Genomic DNA, 18341 nt, shown 5'->3' on the forward strand with positions numbered 1-18341 from the left:
CAAGACAAAGTGGCTGGGTCTTATATATGTCTTGCAGGCCTAAGTCTTAAAAGAAGATTGTCATTAAGGTAGTTTTTACTAGAAAGAAGACTGCTGCAAGTCTTGCACTACCTAATCTACTAGAAAGCTAGAGGATAGGAATTGAAATGATTCCATAGTAGATGACTTAAATGATCAAGCAATTGTTGGAAGTTTTCCATTTCAATTACTAGTAGTACTAGTGCACGTGAGCTCTATGTGCTTACAACATACAGCACGTGTGACTCGTGTGTTGATGATTTTGTTTCCAAAATGGGTAAGGATGGGAGCGATCAACACAAAGAGCCTATATGGGTAGGGAAAAAAGTCTAGTGCTGTTCACCGACCCAACCCGATCCGAAAGCAAACCATATCGACCTGACTCGAATGCAAGTCAATTCCAATTAACCGATTTGCTGCTTACCCGTTTACCTGTACAGAAAAGCTTTTTGAAAAGAGTTTTACTATATGTAAGTACAGTCGCGTATTAATCTGTGTACCAATATTGATTCATTCATACTTAAAATTTAAATTAACACTGTTTTCAATAAAATCTACTTTCTAATCAATTACATTATATTGATATACAGATTAGTGCATAATTATATTTACAACTATATTTTTCCTTTCAAAAAACAGGTATTCCGATCCATTTCGAACTACTTCTTTTCTCTTTAAAAAAAATTATAAATAATAATAACATCAATGCTTCTCTCCTCAAGCTATCTGTCCTTATCTCCCTCTTATCTTCACCATTCTCAAGAAATCCCCCCACCTCATCTTTCCATTCACAAATCTCTCTCTCTTCATCGATGAAATCACTTAGGGAAGCACCGAGCACATCATCGTATTCGTCTACGTCTTCGTACTCGGGCACTGGAACTCTACTAAAGTCTAAATCCAGTGACCCACAACTTCCTCAACTTCATTAATAGAATTACTTGGGGACAGCACCGAAGCACAGTATGTTGGGTTTTTGGGGATTTTATTTTTTGTTTGTGTTGGTCGCGACCAGGGGACTTGTTTTTAGTTTTCCTTTTTGCGGACGAGAGTTTTTTTCTTCATTTTTTAGCTTAGTTTTATTTTTCGGTTTCCTTTTTCTTCTGCGCAGCTTCTTCTTCATTTTTATTTCCTGGGTTTTTATTTTTTGGTTTCTTCGGACATGAGTTTCTTCTTTGTTTCTGTTGGGTTATTCATTTTCTTTTAACATTTTTCGGTTTTTATTATCTCTGGGGCTGCAGCTTCGTCAACTGGAAGTCTCTGATATGAGGAAAACCTCAAATCCCAAGTCCCAAAGGTACAAGTGTTCGGAAAGTCAAATGGCCGAGGTGCTTCTACCTTTTTCTTCTTAATTATAAGTGATTACTTTTTTTTTTTTTTGTCAACTTTTATTTATATATTTATTTTGGGTACCTTTGTTTGCTTTGAAAATGGTGGTAAGTTCAATGTTTATCAACTTTTATTTATATATTTATTTTAGGTACCTTTGTTTATCTCTCTATGGAGCTTTTTTCCCTCTTACTTTCGTAGGAAGAATATTTCGGCAATTAACTGCCTGTACACAACCACTTGTTTCTTTGATGATCTGTTGCCATTGGGTAAATCTAGTTCGCATGCTGACATATGCTCTAAGTTCTATTTGAGAACGTAATCATTTTTAAATATACTATTTTATTATTATTCACAAATATATTATTATTATTTTACTACTATTTATAGATCATCTAAAATATTTTTAGGACAAGTTTGGCAAGTAGGATGAGATATAAAATTCTCATCTCATTATTACAATATTTTTAAATTTTTACATAAAATATAATTAAAAATTCAACTTTTTCAAATCTCAATTTAATTTTTTTTAAATTCTAAAATAATAATAATATTATAAAATAATATTTTAAACTTTTATCTAAAATAAAAAATTTTAATCTTACTATTTAAACCTATCAGAATCTAAAGAAAGCTTAAGGCTTGGTTTGTAAAAATAAAGCATCTCAACTCAACTTATCTCATTATTACAATTTTTTTAAATTTCAATACAAAATAAAATAAATAATTTAACTTTTTTAAATTTCAAAAAAAAAAATTATTTTTTTTAAATTTCAAAATAAAAAAAATTATTTTTTTTAAATTTTAAAATAAAAAAAGAATTATTTTTTTTAAATTTTAAAATAAAAATAATATTAAAAAATATATTTTAATAATATTTTATTTAACTTTTAACTCTAATCTTAATTTATTTCATCTCGTTTGTAAAAAGAAAACAGTGTTAGCCATCAAGGTTGGTGTATATGTATGTGATGGTTTGGATTTTAGTATAGATACTGCTTGTACGTTTGTACTCGTGGTGCCGTGGAGGCCTTTACGTACCCAAGTTGGCCACTAGATTAAATCATTAATACGCACATTGACTTGTCTTTGAGAACTCTCTTTCGCGGCAAGTGGGCTTAAAAATCTTTCTCAGCCCATTTAAGAAGTGGTGGGCTCATTCCCCAAGTCTAGCCATGAGTAGTAGACTTCCAAAACAAGATAGAATTGACCATACACGTGGGTAATCATAGAATAGTACTTTTCTTTTTTCTCAAAAGGGTTAAAATAGTATTTGATCTAGTACAAAGTCAAAGCTTCGACTCACACCATGATTTTTTAAGAGAGTGATGCAACGCTTATCGAAAATTTGATACCGGCATGAGTGGCACTGGTGGAGCAAAAAATAGATGTGCGACTCTATTTCAATAATAAAAACAGAGGAGCTCATTAGCATGGGTGGCTCGCTACTCTTGGATGGCGATACGGTTTGCTAGCGGACTGAGCTTAGTTGCAGGTGGCTCGCGACTTCTGGACATCGGTAGTAATAGCAATTGTTGCTGGTCGTAGAGTGGGGTTACTGTTGGGCAAAAGAAGGGACAAACAAATAAAGTGGATGAGGAAAAGTTGCTTAACTTACAGCTATTGGAGGGCCATTAGCGCATTTTTTGATTTATGTAATAGTTTCGTATTGTTTTCTCCTTTTTCATGTTTGACCTCAGTGAGGTGATGAGCTGTTAGATCGGACACAATCTAGGGCAAGATCTGGTCGAGAGTTGCGGGTAATGTTATGACCGATGGTTGTATGATAGGCCTCTACAGTGGAGGCTGATGTCCGTGTGTGAGTTGGGTGCTCATGCCTTTCTGGGTTCATGCCGCCAATGCCAGTTGTGGGTGTGCTGTTGGGGCTCATGCCAATACTTGTGGTTCCATTGTTTTTGTGTGTTTTGTATTGTAGTTTTGCTCCTTAGTTATTAATAATGTAGAAATAGGCTATTGGACTTGGTGTCCATAGCAATAGAATCCAGTAATCCGCCTTCCTGGGAGGATGGAGGGGGCCTTTCCACTCTGTATAAAGAAAGTGCTCTCTCTCTCTCTCTCTCTCTCTCTCTCTCTCTCTCTCTCTCTCTCTCGCTTAAGAGAGATTTAGAAGTTAAGACAATATTCGCTACTATGTGTGAGGATGCTCGAAAACAAATACGTAGATTGGCTTATAGGCTGAATTTTCATGTATTAATAAGTCATACTTGTAACTTCAATTTGTTGACTGAATTCAATGAAGCATGTTTCCATAAATTTAAAAAATAAAATAAAAAAATAAAAAGAGAGAGAGAGAGAGAGAGAGAGAGAGAGAGAGAGAGAGAGAGAGAGAGAGAGAGAGAGAGAGAGAGAGAGAGAGGAAAAAAGAAAATTTGGTATTGGATACTGAAAAGTATAAATTATTATTATTTTTATTTACATATTTTTTAACCATTTTAAATATTTTTTTAAAAAATAATAAGATATATAAAATATTTTCTTAATCATTAAGTAAAAAAATTACAATTCGGTATAAATTTTTTGTGGAAATAGTATTTCCCTTTTTAAAAATAGGAACCTTAAATGGTAGCCAAAGATTTATTCATGAGAGCTGGACCGATCTTATTGAATCTCATGGCCCTAACTACTAAGAACAAGCTTGGCTTTGTCGATGGCTCTCTTCCACAACCTTCAGCCACATCTCTTCTATTTTCTTCTTGGACCAGATGTAATAATATGGTTCTGTCATTGATCCTTAACTCTCTTTCTAAAGAGATTGCTGCAAGTGTCATATATGTCAATTCTACCATGGAAATGTGGTCTGATCTTACCAAACAATTCTCTCAAGGTAACGGACCTCATATCTTTCAATTATAGAAAGCCATTGCCTCTCTTGCACAAGATGACCTCTCTGTTAGGGCTTATTTTACTCAAATTGAGAGTTTATGGGATGAATTGATGAATTATAGATTCTTGCCTATTTGTTCATGTGGAGGCTTACGAGCCTTGATAGATCTGCAACAGCAAGATTATATCATGAGGTTTTTTATGGTAAATGACTCCTATTCTCATATTCGTGGTCAAATTTTTCTAATTGAGCCACTTCCTCCTATTAACAAGGTTTTTTTCCCTTGTTCTTCAAGAAGGGAGACAACATGAGATAGGATCTTTTTTAACTCCTCCTATTCAATCTGCTGCTTTATCTTCTAATTCCTCTAGCAAAATTCAGAGTACTAGTAAAATTTTTTCTTGAAGAGACAAATCTATATGTACTCATTGTTCAATACCTGGACATACTATTGAAAAATGTTTCAAATTACTTGGATATCGAGCTAAAGTCAAATCTCAAAATCAATCCTCATATACATCAACTCATCAAGTTGCATTGTCTGATTCCAATTCTACCAATACATTACTATTCACTCAATTACAATGTCAACAGTTGTTAGCACTCATTAATTCTGAATCACATCCATCTCCACCACAAGTAGCAACTGTTACTTCTGCTCTAGAGCATCTCTAAGGTAATACCTTTCACATTTGCCTTCTGTTTTTTCCATAAAGAAACTCAATGTTTCCAGCCTTGGTTCTAATGACTGGATTATTGACATTGGTGCTACAAATCACATAGTCTACTCCACATCAATATTTCATTCTTGTCAGCCCATTCATAATTCATTTGTCAAATTACCAAATGAAGCTTTTGCACCAGTTACTCATATAGGTTCCATTTATCTATTTCCTTCCCTTCTTTTGCACAATATCCTAAGTGTTAATTCTCTTACATTTAACCTTATTTCCATCAGTAAAGTTCTCAGTTCTAATTCTTGTTTACTGATATTCCTTTGTGATTCTTGCCTTATTCAAGCCCTCATCCACTGGAGAAGGATTGGGAAGGGTAAATCTATAGAAAGACTATATCTACTGCATCAATCAGAACAACTTGTTAGCTCTAAAGATGTGTCTCTCAAATCTCATTCTCTTTTTCATTCATCTAGTCAAATTAATGTTGATATATGGCATAAAAGGTTGGGCCATCCCTCCTTTTCTAGAATGAAGTTTTTACCTCACCTTGTACCTCACATTTCTAATAATAATCCCACTCATTGTACTGTTTGTCTTCTTGCTAACCACTAGAGATTACCATTCCATAATAGCCAAAGTAAATCATCTTTTTCATTTGAGCTTATACAGTGTGATATTTGGGAGCCATTCCACTCTCAATCCATAGATGGTTTTAGATATTTTCTGACCATAGTAAATGATTACTCTCGTAGCACATGGATTTATTTGTTAAAATCTAAATCTGATGCTCGAGTTATTCTATGGTTGAGAATCAATTTAACTCTAAAATCAAAACAATTCGCATTGACAATGGTAATGAGTTTGTGATGCACCAATTCTTTTCCTCAAAAGGCATTCAACATCAGCTTTCTTGTGTAGCTACTCCTCAACAAAACTCCATTGTTGAAAGAAAATACCAACACATTCTTAATGTGGCTCGTGCACTCCTTCTCCAATCCAATCTTCCTTTGTAATTCTAGTCTCTAACTGTGTCCTCACAACATTGTACTTAATTGATAGAACTTCCTCCCCTCTCTTATCCAACAAAACTCCATATGAGTTACTATTCAACAAAGCACCCTTATATGATCATCTCAGGGTCTTTGGTTCCCTTTGTTATGTCTCTACTTTAACCCATAATAGATCCAAATTTGCTCCCAAGGCTCGTAGATGCATCCTTCTCGGATATCCTCTAGCCATTAAAGGCTACAGACTTTATGATATTGGTAATCATTCAACATTTGTTTCTCGAGATGTTACCTTCCACGAATATATATTTCCTTTAAAATCAATGTCCCAAAACATTGAGTCATTTCCAAATCATTCTTTTGTTGTCCTTCCTCAACCTATATCTGATCATTTAGACTTCAGTCAATCTCAAATTTTTGCCTCTGATATTGTTCTCGATCCTAACCATTCAGAACCTCCAACCTCATTTGATCATGTTTCCCCTAGAAGATCTTCTAGAGTTCACAGGCCACGTGATTATCTACAAGATTATCATTGTCATTTGGCATCTTCTCATGCTTACCCTTCTCCTTCTCTAGTTGATTCTTCTGGTTCTACATCAGGTAAGCAATATCCTCTTTCCAATTTCCTTTCCTATTCTTGTTTATCTTACATACACAAATCCTTTGCCTTGGCTATTTCCACAAATTTTGAACCTTAGATTTATCACCAAGTTGTCAAATTTCCTCATTAGAGAACTGCTATGGTTGAAGAAATTGTAGCCTTGGAAAATAATCATACGTGAACCTTGACTACCCTTCCACCTGGTAAGCATCCCACTAGATGAAAATGGGTTTACAAAGTCAAACTGAGGTCTGATAGTACCCTTGAGAGGTATAAGGCAAGGTTAGTTGCCAAAAGTTTCACACAATAAGAAGGTATTGATTTGCTTGATACCTTTTGTCCTGTTGCTAAGATAGTCACAGTTAAATGTCTCTTAGCAATAGCAGTTGTCAAAGGGTGGCATCTCATTCAATTGAATGTCAACAATGCATTCCTTCCTGGAAAATTGTTGGAAGAGGTATACATGTCTGTACCTCCTGGTTTTGGTGACACAAGTGACGAAAGAGTATGTAAACTTAATAAATTCTTTTATGGACTAAAACAAGCTTCACGACATTGGTTTGCCAAACTTTCATCTACTGTTCTTGAACTTGGCTTTACACAATCCAAATATGACTACTCCTTATTCACCAGATCTCAAGGTCCTAATTGCATTGTCTTATTAGTGTATGTTGATGGCATACTCATTGCTAGCAATGACATAGAATCTATCAACATTCTTAGGCAGTCCTTGATTAGAAGTTTAAATTGAAAGATCTACGACCTTTGAAATATTTTTTGGGACTAGAGGTTGCTCGAACCAATCACGGCATTTCCCTTTCATAGAGAAAATATGCCTTAGAAATTCTCTCAGACACCGGCTTTTTGGGTTCTAAACATGTTAAGACCCCAATGGAACAAAATATGAAGTTGTCTCGACATGATAGGCCTCTCCTTGATGATTCTACAGTTTATAGACGTCTAGTGGGTAGATTGATCTACCTTAATATAACCAGATTTGATATCACATTTGTTGTTCACACTCTTAGCCAATTCATGGACACACCTCGACAACCTCATTTGCATGTTGCTCATAGAGTGCTACAATACATTAAATTCTCACCTGGCCAAGGACTTTACTTTCCTTCCAACTCACAACTTAAGTTGCATGCCTTCACTAACTCATATTGGGATGGTTGCAGTGATACAAGGAGATATATCACTAGTTTTTGGATCTTCCTAGGTAGGTAGCTCTCTTCTTTCATGGAAGTAAAAAACAGCCAACAATTTCTAGATCTTTAGCTGAGGCAGAATACATGGCAATGGCCATCACTATTTATGAAGTGGTTTGGCTTTTAGATTTACTTCATGATTTAAAAGTCTCTCATTCTACTGTTGTTGCACTATACTATGATAATAAAGCTACTGTTCATATAGCTTTCAATCCTTTTTTTCATGAACGTACCAAACACATCAAACTTGATTGCATTTTTGTTCGTGATAAAATTCAAGCTGGAATTATCCATCCTTTTCATGTTTCATCAAAGAACTAACTTGCTGATTGCCACTACAAGAAATTTGGCCTATTGCAGCGATTTTTATATTGTTGTAAAAAAAATCGTTGCAAAATGTTATCTATTACAACGTTTTTAAATCGTTGCTCATTTTTTTCTTTAAAAGTGAAAAGATTCATGATTTTAATATTTACAGCGAAAAATTTAATATTTTCAGCGATTTTGATCGCTGCATTTGTAAAAATACGTTTGCAGCGCCTGAATATAGTTGTAATTGAGTCTCGGCGTGAAATTTCATTTTTTTTCCCCCGATTCCTCTTTCTTTTCCCTCCAGTGGTCTCGCCCCACCCTCCCCCTTTCGCCTCTCTCGATGCCCATCGATCTTCTCCCTCGACCCACGCCGCCGCACACAGCCTGTCGCCAGTGACCCCACCACGTCACCGCCACCTCACCTCGACGTCCGTCCCCTCCTTCTCCCCCAAACCCCATGTCGAAAATCTCATTTTTCCCAAATCTGGCCTCCCAAATCTGGCCTCACCTCCTCTCTGTCTCTCAGAGTTCTCTGTATATCCGTCTCTAGGGGCGCCTTTCGCCACCACTCACACGTCGACGGCATCGCCAGTCCTCTATCGGAGCCCCCTTCTCCTCCGTGCCTAGCCCAACCGGCCGAGGCCCTCGTTCTCTCCCTTGCTCTGTTCGCAACCCACGACCCCCACGTGGTTTACATCTCTGCCTGTCCCTTGTGAGTTTGGCTTCTTCTTTTCTTTTGTTTTTCTTCATGTTTTGCTAGAATATATATATATATATATATATGTAATTCTCCCCCTGACATTCGTGATTTCCCATTTGTCTACTGAATATTAATGGCATTAATTGGTATGAAAATTGTGATAGATAGTGGTGAATTGTGCTGATTGTTTTTTGCGAGGTGACTTGATCAATATGGCTGACCACCTATATATAGTTCAAATTGTTTTTCGTTGACTTGGAGACTTGGAGTTGACAAATTAACTTGGAAATACTTGGAAAGTTGTATGTAGGTGCTGTCCTTACTTGGTTTTTTTATTTTTTATTTGTTATTTTATGGCTTTTGCTGTGTTTGGAATATTGTTTCTTGTTTTTCAGAATGTTTGGTTTTATTTGCTAATTTGTGCATGTTTATGCCTTGTATATTAGTCCAACTTATTTAAGAAATTGTTTTCTAACAGAAATTCTAATCATACTAATATGAGTTCAAACATTTTACTTTCTTTAAAGATGTGAATTGCTATCTTGGTTGATACACGTTGATTAATTTTATAACCTAGGCCAAACCTTAACACAATTCACTTTAGTATGTGTGCTAAAGTCTGGAACAACAAACATATACATATGCGTGACGATGAGTGACACTGACTACATACGTGGCCCTTTAAGGCTTTGAAGAAAGGTATCATGAATGTATGTCAATCAAATATATGGCCCTTGAGAGCTGAAAATGGATAAATTTATCACTGCTTTTGTCGAGTTGAGTAAGAAAGTAGGATTATATTGTGTTGGGCACCAAGAACCATATCATGTTCCTCATTTGTTTTTACCATGGTCTCTCTTTTTCGTCATTAATAAAACTTATCTTACTTATTAGAAAATGATATGCTTTTAAATGGATGCTTCTCTATAACATAAGATTCTAGTTGATAACTTGCATCTTTAGAGTTTTTTTTTCTTCCATGTGTTGTCTTATTTTATATCCTTTTTGTCACTTTTCATGTATGGTAGTTTATGCTTTAATGAAATGCTCTTTTATATTATGTTCTGGATTCCAACTTTATAAATCAAATCTGGAATTTTATCTTTAAGTGGATGCTTGTTAGACAAGTTGCACATTTTTTTACATCTCCTATTTAAATGCCTTATTTGCGAAGTCTCTAAACTTTTAATATCACTCCATTTGGTTGACTGAGATTGCAGTATTTTATAATTGTGCTCCTTTCTTTCCCCTACTTTAGGGAGTCAATAGGAATCACACGACCAAAATTTCTCTCCAAGAGTTTGTCCATTTTATCTTCACTGGTTTTCTCTTCCTAGCAATTTTTCTGAATTGACTTATCAATAGGAAGAGTTGTATTTTCCTTATAAAAAAAAGGAACAACTGTATTTTTCTTCCAACAATGTTGATGTAATGTATAGTCTTTGTTTAACCTAAAGTGATCCTTCTGCTTCCAGCTTTCACTTGGATCATGCTGCATCCCTACCATATTTGGTTTAGCAAGGGATCCTGCTTACTTTGTGAATTATCCAACAGATTGTCCTTATACAACTTTTAATACCATGCAATAACATTCATATATATATATATATATATATATATCTCTTAAATGTTACCATCTTACAAATATGCATAATATATACTTCACACAAGCATAAAATGCAAGAAAAATCACGTTAGTCACAAATCTGAAAATTCTATTATAATCCAAACACCTACTCATACAGTTTCCATATATTACTATCACTTAATTAAACTAACACTATCACATCACATTATACTTTAAGGTGATATTAGAGTGTTAACATTATACTTTATTGTATTTGCAAGGCTAGAACTTTGGCTTAAATATCATTTGTAAGAAGACCAAGTTCAATTTAATTAGTTTAATAATTCATAATTTTTCCCTCTCTTACCTCACGTTTAGCACCTAAAAAGATTGCAGAAAATTTCACACTTCCAAATTGTGAAATTTTCTACAACAGATTCTATCATGGACACACCTCGACAACCTCATTTGCATGTTGCTCATAGAGTGTTACAATACATTAAATTCTCACATGGCCAAGGACTTTACTTTCCTTCCAACTCACAACTTAAGTTGCATGCCTTCACTAACTCATATTGGGATGGTTGCAGTGATACAAGGAGATATATCACTAGTTTTTGGATCTTCCTAGGTAGGTAGCTCTCTTCTTTCATGGAAATAAAAAACAGCCAACAATTTCTAGATCTTTAGCTGAGGCAGAATACATGGCAATGGCCATCACTATTTGTGAAGTGGTTTGGCTTTTAGATTTACTTCATGATTTAAAAGTCTCTCATTCTACTGCTGTTGCACTATACTGTGATAATAAAGCTGCTGTTCACATAGCTTTCAATCCTTTTTTTCATGAACGTACCAAACACAACAAACTTGATTGAATTTTTGTTCATGATAAAATTCAAGCTGGAATTATCCATCCTTTTCATGTTTCATCAAAGAACTAACTTGCTGACTGCCACTACAAGAAATTTGGCCTATTGCAGCGATTTTTATATTGTTGTAAAAAAAGTCGTTGCAAAATGTTATCTATTACAACGTTTTTTAAATCTCTGCTCATTTTTTTCTTTAAAAGTGAAAAGATTCGTGATTTTAATATTTACAGCGAAAAATTTAATATTTGCAGCGATTTTGATCGCTGCATTTGTAAAAATACGTTTGCAGTGCCTGAAAATAGTTGTAATTGAGTCTGGGCACGAAATTTCATTTTTTTCCCCCCGATTCCTCTTTCTTTTCCCTCCAGTGGTCTCGCCCCCCCTCCCCCTTTCCCCTCTCTCAATCCCCATCGATCTTCTCCCTCGACCCACGCCGCCACACACAGCCCGTCGCCAGCGACCCCACCACGTCACCGCCACCTCACCTCGACGTCTGCCCTCTCCTTCTCCCCCAAACCCCATGCCGGAAATCCCATTTTCGCCAAATCTGGCTTCACCTCTCTCTCTCTCTCTCTCTCTGTCTCTCGGAGTTCTCTGTATCGCCGTCTCTAGGGGCGCCTTTCGCCACCACTCACGTCGACGACATCGCCAGTCCTCTATCGGAGCCCCCTTCTCCTCCATGCCTAGCCCAACCGCCCGAGGCCCTCATTCTCTCCCTTGCTCTGTTCGCAACCCACGGCCCCCACGTGGTTTACATCTCTGCCTGTCCCTTGTGAGTTTGGCTTCTTCTTTTCTTCTGTTTTTCTTCATGTTTTGCTAGAATATTTATATATATATATATGTAATTCTCCCCCTGACATTCGTGATTTCCCATTTGTCTACTGAATATTAATGGCATTAATTGGTATGAAAATTGTAATAGATAGTGGTGAATTGTGCTGATTGTTTTTTTCGAGGCGACCTGATCAATATGGCTGACCACCTATATATAGTTCGAATTGTTTTTCGTTGACTTGGAGACTTGGAGTAAGCAAATTAACTTGGAAATACTTGGAAAGTTGTATGTAGGTGCTGTCCTAGCAATTTTTTCTGAATTGACTTATCAATAGGAAGAGTTGTATTTTCCTTATAAAAAAAAGGAACAACTGTATTTTTCTTCCAACAATGTTGATGTAATGTATAGTCTTTGTTTAACCTAAAATGATCCTTCTGCTTCCAGCTTTCACTTGGATCATGCTGCATCCCTACCATATTTGGTTTAGAAAGGGATCTTGCTTACTTTGTGAATTATCCAACAGATTGTCCTTATACAACTTTTAATACCATGCAATAACATTCATATATATATATATATATATATATATATCTCCCTCTCTTAAATGTTACCATCTTACAAATATGCATAATATATACTTCACACAAGCATAAAATGCAAGAAAAATCACGTTAGTCACAAATCTGAAAATTCTATTATAATCCAAACACCTACTCATACAGTATCCATATATTACTATCACTTAATTAAACTAACACTATCACATCACATTATACTTTAAGGTGATATTAGAGTGCTAACATTATACTTTATTGTATTTGCAAGGCTGGAACTTTGGCTTAAATATCATTTGTAAAAAGACCAAGTTCAGTTTAGTTTAATAATTCATAATTTTTCCCTCTCTTACCTCACGTTTAGCACCTAGAAAGATTGCAGAAAATTTCATACTTCCAAAGTTGTGAAATTTTCTGCAACAGATTCTATCATGGTTTCTTGCAACTTCATCTATTGTTAAATTTTTCCCCTAATACTTGTTTAGTTGGGTGTGTAACTAAGTGGAGGGAAGGTAGAAACATGTAGAATTTGTGCTATCTACTGCTTGAGGAGGTGAGATGATTTTCTGCCTTGTTTTGTTTCATGCCAACAGTTTCTACAAAAAAGGTTCTGCTATAGTTTTAACAATATTTATTCCTCTATTTGAATCACTTTTCAATTGTGTTTAGGCCTCCATTTTTATGTGTTGAACTGGTAGAGATCTGAAAGTATTTTTTTACCTTCTACTCAAGCTAATAACTAAGTAAACAACTAAGGATTTCATTAGAAATTTATGGTTTATCAAGAACTATCTCTTCCTGTGTTTATTCTTGTGAGTACCCATAAATCATGCTTATTTCTATAGGTCCTTATAATTGTTTTTTTAGGAATTTTATATTCTATAGGTTGTATTGTGTACATGATAATATGAGATCATGTGTTATTTATGCATGAGTTAAACTACATAATTTCTAAACTTTATGCATTGTTGGAGGCTGCAGTTGTTTGAATTTTTTCATTTATTTTTCTAGTTTGTAGACCAATAACATGTCCATGTGCTTTGGATCAGTTCTAGTCTATGGAGGTGGGAGCATTGGGCTAGATGTGAATGTTCAAGTGAGATTTCTAGCACTAATAGAAGATCACCATCTTAGCACTAATTTTATTTTCTTTATGAATCTCTAATTGCTTCCTAGCATGCAAACAACAATAATGCATGCATGTAACCAAATGCAATGAGCTCATATACTTGTATATATATATATATATATATTCATACTCAGTTTGACTTTTGCTTATCTAACTTATTGGACAGTACTCAGTTCGGATGTGCACTATGCCTTCAAAATCAGTTCTCTTCACCAGCACTGTGCTTGATTTTATAAAATCTCCTTTGTTATTTCTAACTGTTAACAGGACTGTGCATGATATTAGTTGATATTGAGTATATTGGGTAGGTTGTGTAAATGCATCGTGTCCATTATCTGTGTTTACATGATTAAATACACATTCATTCCTAGATCCTTGTATATGCGATGCTATTATTCCATAGCAGTATCATTTTTTATGTGTACTGTACAAATATTCTGTTTCTTGCTTAATCTCTTTGGTCCTTGAGTAATAGCTTGCAGTCATCATACGTGGTTTATGAATCAAGATATGTACTTGTGCATCTCAATTAATTAATGCAGATCTATATATTCTATATGATGTTGCAATTGTAATATTTGAATAAGGCCTATGCAGTAAAAGGAAATACAATATTCAATACTCACAATATAGCATAGAATATCTATGGAATATTACTATATTATCATATTGCTGTTTCCATCCCTTTAATTACTTTCTTTTAGCTTTTTGTTGAGGCTTATTTCACCATGCACTACTCTTGTAAGGGGGGAAAGTAAAACTTGGCGAGTGTAAGTTAATATTATTAAATTACAGTAAATTCAAAGAGGGGAGATAGATAAAAGTTTAATAAACATGGAAGTGTGTTAAAACTTCACTGTATGAACATTGAAAGCAGCTAATAATTAGGTGCACTGTAGTGTTTAAGGAACACACATATAATGCATGCATGCATGCAGCTTCATAATTAGGTGTCATATTTTGTTAAAGCTGGAAACATTACTTTTCATGTTGTAACTTGTATTAGAAACATGATCTTTCTTCTAGCTAGGCCAGATGCTATTTTTTTTTTTGGTAACATGCAGAAACCTTGTTAAAATTAACCAAGCACAAGATGATCTCATGACTTATATTTTGTTTAAACTCACCATCATATATAGTTTATTTTTTTCTCAAGCATGACAAGGTGTCATCCTCATGCACCATTTTTATTCTTATTACAAGATAATTACTAATATTGTATTTCATATTGTTTAATTGACTCTACAAAATGAAGTGAATGCACCACTGGAAGTAGTATTGATCAGCGTTCAAGTGAGATTTTAACATGCTAAAAGAAGATCTTAACTTTATTTTTTTATTTTTTGGGTGGTAACATGCTAAAAGAATGTTCAAGTGAGATTTCTAGCATGCAGTTAAGATCACCATCTTAGCACTAATTTTTGTTTCTTTATGAATCTTTAACTCTTTCCCAGCATGCAAATATCACTTTAAAACTAGAATGGAGTAAGAGTATTTCCATTAAAATAAATAAATAAATAAAACTAGAATGCACTTCTAGGAATTAATTAGAAATTTTTCTACCTCCTCTTTCCTTCCCACCTCAGTTTCTTATCTATTGATCCATTTTAATGAAAAATTTCTTCCCACCAGCATCATATACAAGTGGCAAGTGTTTCTTCCAGTTGTTTACTAAAACATGGACTATTACATGCATGCTTAGTGCCGGACTCTGCTATTCCCATCTGTCATCACTCTTCTTCGATGAATACAATCATTTATGCTCTTGTTAACATTTCCTTTGATGAATTATTTGTTATTTGGCTTGGTGTCTTACATATCATTTTTTTACAACTTAGATAGGTAACATGCTTGGTTGGGTTAAACATCACACTCTGACTTTGACCAAGATTGGTTATTGGAAACATTACCTACAGAAAAATTTATAGATCTCATTTGAAGAATTGTTAAAGAACAAATTAAGAGGGGCCATGCCTGTTTTCTTTTGATCAATAAAAAGATTCTTTTACTTATAAAAAAAAAAGGAAGAAATTAAGAGGATGTAGTCATGCTATTAAACTTACCCGGTCTAAAACCCCAGAGAACCGTGTTTTGTACATTTCATCAGAATTCCCAAGACCATTTGAAATTGCAGCTATAGCAAGAAAATAATATACATTTAGGAATGACAATGGATGCCTCTTTATCCCTGAGATTGTATAACGTATGAACTTTACTCAGGCTCTAAAGGGTTGATGAATAATTTGCGTCATTACTTGGATTTGTTACCCTCCCAAAATCAATACCACCACCAAAAACTGCTGAATGAGTTCGGGTTGACAGATTAGACATCCATGTGGTGAGAGGTGTTTGAAGTTCTACTGATGTGGATTGGAATGACTGATTACAAAAAAAAAAACAAAAGAGCAAATTTAGAAAATTTTGGAAAAATTGTAAGGCTTGATTAAAATGCAACTAACTTGGTCTTTGACCAAGAACAGAGAACGTAATTTAACTTCATCACATACCACATTTGTTCCCAATGGAAGAAAACCTTCCATTTTTGTTGGTGAACCTATCAACTGGTTGCTTGCAGCTAGTTGTGCAAGTGAATCATTGGAATTTTTACAACTATGATCCACAAAGAAGGTTCTTATATCAAGATTCTGTCTAGAATTTGGGCAAAGTGAATGTTGCCAATTCAAGCTGTCAAACATATACCGAAATCAATTTTATCTCTATGGTCTATAAAAATAGCCAGAAATATGATGAGTATCATAGGATAACAACCAATACATAGAGTATCCTTTGGTAATGATGTAATATTACCTTTGGTTAATGAGCATCCTTAATCTTGAACCTCTAATGTTAGGGAACTGTAACTTATCACGGAAAAGGGGATTTGCCTCACAAAGCTTCTTGAGCTCAATCAACATGATTGCTCTTGCTGTTTTTGAATCTTTATAATTATAGAGTTGCTCATTTTCCCTGCATAATCCACATGATTTTCAATGTCATCTCCATGTACTATTATTCTTTTCTTGATTACGTGCATCCTCACCAAGATAGGGCCTTTGGACTCACTCCTGGTATGTAAACCCCCAACACATGTTTCCACATGTCAGAAATAAGTATCAAGTAAACCAGGTGTCTTACTTTTTTTTTTTTTTTTTTTAAAGTATGACCATGCTGTCATTGAATTCCAAGAAAGGAATCTGGCCTCATATATTGTTGCAAATTGTTAGCTTTGTCTCTAGTGCCAGATTTTATTTCCAAATAATGACCTCACGGTTTATCCTTGTTTACCATTTCAGCTTCTTGTGCATACACCCTGACTTCCTCATGAAGAATCTTATGCACGTAGCTTCTTTAGTTGGTTTAGTAAAACTCAACAGAAAGACATTTGGATGCTTCATGATGAGGTAAATTGTGTTATGTTATTCTATTATAGGGTTTTGATTTATTTTAGTCTTAACTTTCTATTTTTAGAGTTATGCCATGTTACAATGAAAAGATGCAGCTTCTTTATGATCAAATGATTTCACATACAGACCATCCATCCTTTTTTGAACTAATGAATTATACAGAGTGAAAATGACAAAGCAGCACCTAGAATGGGGTATGAACACCACGAAATTTTCTAAGATTGTATGTGGTGAGATCTCAAAATCATCTTAGTTTGATAAAGGGTTTTCTTATCATTCCAAGTTATCCAGCCATCTTCCCAAGGGACGATAATATAAGTCCATGCTGCGTTTTCTTTTTTTCCTCCATTTTTTGAACCCATGGATCAACATTCCAACAAACCAAAAAGCAACCTAGCTAGCTAATAAAAAGTAAACAAATTTGGGTCTTGTAATTAATTACATCTATTTCAGCTGCTCTGTGTGTAAATGATGGTGGGTGACTAACATTTTTGACTTGAGATAAAATGTGAATGAATTTCAAAAGTTTGAGATGGAAAACAAGGTATTTTTTAGATGCTTGTGTTGGGTGAAAATTCTAGATTTTTTGTACTTTCTTGTTCTCTTCCATTTCTAAGTAAATTCCTATCATTTCTACATTCTTAAACCATGATCTTCATATATCTTTCATGTAGAAAACTGAATGGCCTTTATTGGACAGCAAGCATGCTATAGTTGGAGGTGGCTTTGGCCGGAACATCTTATTCATTTTTGCAAAGAATAGATGCAATAATGGTATGTGTTGGATGATTAGAGAAATTTTAGCAGTACTTTGAAATGTATCGAGCTACCCCTCTATCTATATAAATTATAATGTAAATGAATTTATAATTTGACTTGGGTAAGGATCCTTGAGTACTTTGTTGTTATTTTCTATGTACTCTTTGTATTATTAAGTAAAGGGAATTAAATCTTAGCTGATCTACTAACTTTGCTTCTAATACAAGTGAAAAAAAAATTACTGAAACTGTATGTTTCAGTAGTAATTTTTTTTAAAATTTTGTAATTGAGTATTTGCAATGATTTTTGGTCGTTGCAAATAGGTCACTGTTGATCTATTTCAGCGATTTTAGTTCTTGAAAAAAATGTTAAATGCAACAAATGAAGCAATCGTTGCTTTTGATATTGGGTATTTGCAGCGTTTTTTGATTTTTTGCAGTGATTTTCCTCCTTGAAAAAAATGTTAAATGCAACAAATAAAGCAAGCGCTGCTTCTGATATGGCGCATTTGCAGCGCTTTTTGAGTTTTTGCAGCAATTTTAGTCCTTGCAAAAAATTTTAAATGCAACGAATGAAGCAAG

At 34.5% G+C, this 18341-nt stretch overlaps 1 protein-coding gene and 1 long non-coding RNA gene across 5 annotated transcripts; one reads left to right on the forward strand and one right to left on the reverse strand.

Moving 5' to 3' along the window:
• The first annotated feature begins 700 nt into the window (after positions 1-700).
• LOC122292872 lies at positions 701-17969 on the forward strand. 4 transcript variants are annotated; one of them, XR_006237050.1, is made up of 5 exons: positions 701-981; positions 1260-1315; positions 13480-13564; positions 16891-16998; positions 17676-17969. It is a non-coding gene; the product is annotated as an uncharacterized LOC122292872 (long non-coding RNA). The 4 variants fall into 4 exon arrangements; XR_006237049.1 differs by having other exon boundaries at positions 702-981; positions 13518-13564; XR_006237052.1 differs by lacking the exon at positions 13480-13564 and having other exon boundaries at positions 703-981.
• Positions 15642-16640, reverse strand: LOC122292871 (protein TPR3-like). Its single transcript, XM_043101413.1, has 3 exons — positions 16406-16640; positions 16105-16282; positions 15642-15976 (listed from the first exon to the last, which is right to left on the reverse strand). The coding sequence occupies exons 1-3, from the start codon at positions 16510-16512 to the stop codon at positions 15821-15823; spliced, it is 441 nt and encodes a 146-aa protein (XP_042957347.1). The 5' UTR covers positions 16513-16640; the 3' UTR covers positions 15642-15820.
• Positions 17970-18341: the final 372 nt, after the last annotated feature.

The sequence above is a fragment of the Carya illinoinensis genome, chromosome 13 (assembly GCF_018687715.1).
Source record: "Carya illinoinensis cultivar Pawnee chromosome 13, C.illinoinensisPawnee_v1, whole genome shotgun sequence".
Taxonomy (NCBI): Eukaryota; Viridiplantae; Streptophyta; class Magnoliopsida; order Fagales; family Juglandaceae; genus Carya; species Carya illinoinensis.